The 2,500-nt window shown below is 42.8% G+C and overlaps 1 protein-coding gene across 2 annotated transcripts in view; it reads right to left on the bottom strand.

Annotated features, from left to right (window-relative positions):
* Nucleotides 1-2,500, bottom strand: part of LOC126982315 (tyrosine-protein phosphatase vhp-1-like) — a 52,549-nt gene that overhangs the window by 20,806 nt on the left and 29,243 nt on the right. For both annotated transcript variants that reach the window (XM_050834313.1, XM_050834314.1), the window contains 2 exons: nucleotides 2,246-2,356; nucleotides 53-230 (listed from right to left, as the gene is read on the bottom strand). In XM_050834313.1, the coding sequence (XP_050690270.1) occupies nucleotides 53-230; nucleotides 2,246-2,356 (289 nt within the window). The remainder of the gene's footprint in view (nucleotides 1-52; nucleotides 231-2,245; nucleotides 2,357-2,500) is intronic.

The following is a 2,500-nucleotide window of genomic DNA, read 5'->3' as shown; positions in this document are numbered from 1 at the left end:
CTCCTCCCTTCCCTCTTTATCCCTCCTTCCATTACACCCCCCCCTCACCCACCGGCCAGTAGGTAGACATTGGGGAAGGCACGCCCAAGCTTCGTCAGCAGCACGTGTAGGAAGGAGTCCTGCGGCACGGCGGTGAGGCACGGCGCGCTGTGGTCGTACACGATGATCTCCACGCCGGCCGGCACCTCGCTCACATGACACGCCTGGGCCAGGTAGTCGTGCACCGAGATCTGGGGGACAGGTGAGGAGATGACGGCAGGTGTGATTAGGGGAAGGATGATGATGATGATGATGATGATGATGACGATGATGATGATGAGGACGAGGAAGAAAGGGTACGAAGGGAAGAGATGAAATGGATGAATGAGTGGATAATTGAGGAGGTAAATGGATGAATGAGTGGATGAATGAGAAGGTAAATGAATGAATAAGTGCATGAACCAATGAATGAGTGGATGAATGAGGAGGTAAATGGATGAATGAGTGGATGAATGAGGAGGTAAATGGATGAATGAGTGGATGAATGAGGAGGTAAATGGATGAATGAGTGGATGAATGAGGAGGTAAATGGATGAATGAGTGGATAAATGGATGAATGAGTGGATAAATGGATGAATGAGTGGATAAATGGATGAATGAGTGTATAAATGGATGAATGAGTGGATAAATGGATGAATGAGTGGATAAATGGATGAATGACTGGAAAAATGGATGAATGAGTGGATAAATGGATGAATGAGTGGATAAATGGATGAATGAGTGTATAAATGGATGAATGAGTGGATAAATGGATGAATGAGTGGATAAATGGATGAATGAGTGGATAAATGGATGAATGAGTGGATAAATGGATGAATGAGTGGATAAATGGATGAATGAGTGGATAAATGGATGAATGAGTGGATAAATGGATGAATGAGTGGATAAATGGATGAATGAGTGGATAAATGGATGAATGAGTGGATAAATGGATGAATGAGTGGATAAATGGATGAATGAGTGGATAAATGGATGAATGAGTGGATAAATGGATGAATGAGTGGATAAATGGATGAATGAGTGGATAAATGGATGAATGAGTGGATAAATGGATGAATGAGTGGATAAATGGATGAATGAGTGGATAAATGGATGAATGAGTGGATAAATGGATGAATGAGTGGATAAATGGATGAATGAGTGGATAAATGGATGAATGAGTGGATAAATGGATGAATGAGTGGATAAATGGATGAATGAGTGGATAAATGGATGAATGAGTGGATAAATGGATGAATGAGTGGATAAATGGATGAATGAGTGGATAAATGGATGAATGAGTGGATAAATGGATGAATGAGTGGATAAATGGATGAATGAGTGGATAAATGGATGAATGAGTGGATAAATGGATGAATGAGTGGATAAATGGATGAATGAGTGGATAAATGGATGAATGAGTGGATAAATGGATGAATGAGTGGATAAATGGATGAATGAGTGGATAAATGGATGAATGAGTGGATAAATGGATGAATGAGTGGATAAATGGATGAATGAGTGGATAAATGGATGAATGAGTGGATAAATGGATGAATGAGTGGATAAATGGATGAATGAGTGGATAAATGGATGAATGAGTGGATAAATGGATGAATGAGTGGATAAATGGATGAATGAGTGGATAAATGGATGAATGAGTGGATAAATGGATGAATGAGTGGATAAATGGATGAATGAGTGGATAAATGGATGAATGAGTGGATAAATGGATGAATGAGTGGATAAATGGATGAATGAGTGGATAAATGGATGAATGAGTGGATAAATGGATGAATGAGTGGATAAATGGATGAATGAGTGGATAAATGGATGAATGAGTGTATAAATGGATGAATGAGTGGATGAATGAATGAATAAGTGGATGATTGGATGCATGAATAAACAAATTAATAAAATAGATACAATACCTTCACTCTCAATTCTCTCCTCTCAATCCCTTCCCTTCCATCCACTCTTTCCTTCCTTCCCTTCCTCTCCCCTTCTTTCTCTCTCAGTTCTTTCCTCTCTCCCTTCCTTCTTTCCCTCTCTTCCATATCCTTTTATCCATCCCTTTCTTTCTTCCTTCCTTCCTTCCCTCCCTCCCTCTCCCCCTTCTTTCTCTCTCAGTTCTTTCCTCTCCCTTCCTTCTTTCCCCTCTTCCCCTCTCTTCCACATCTTTCCTCTCATCCCTCCCTCCCTTCCCTCCTCCTCCTCCTCTCCTTACCGAATCCTGCTGCAGTCTCTTCTTGCGGATTTTGGAGGACCAGACGTTGACGGAGTTCAGAATGTGCGCCGTGTTGTACTCACAGAAGGTGCGGCTGTCGATGATGAGGGCCTGCAGGTGTGTGGGAGAGAGGGGCAGGTGTGGGGGGAGGGGGGGAGAGAGACAGGTGTGTGGGAGATAGGGGCAGGTGTGGGGGAGAGTGGGAGAGAGATAGGTGTGTAGGAGAGAGGGTCAGGTGTGGGGAGTGGGAGAGGC

The sequence above is a fragment of the Eriocheir sinensis genome, chromosome 50 (assembly GCF_024679095.1).
Source record: "Eriocheir sinensis breed Jianghai 21 chromosome 50, ASM2467909v1, whole genome shotgun sequence".
Classification (NCBI taxonomy): domain Eukaryota; kingdom Metazoa; phylum Arthropoda; class Malacostraca; order Decapoda; family Varunidae; genus Eriocheir; species Eriocheir sinensis.
Note: the sequence above shows the minus strand (reverse complement) of the source record. Positions and strands in the feature narration are given on the sequence as shown.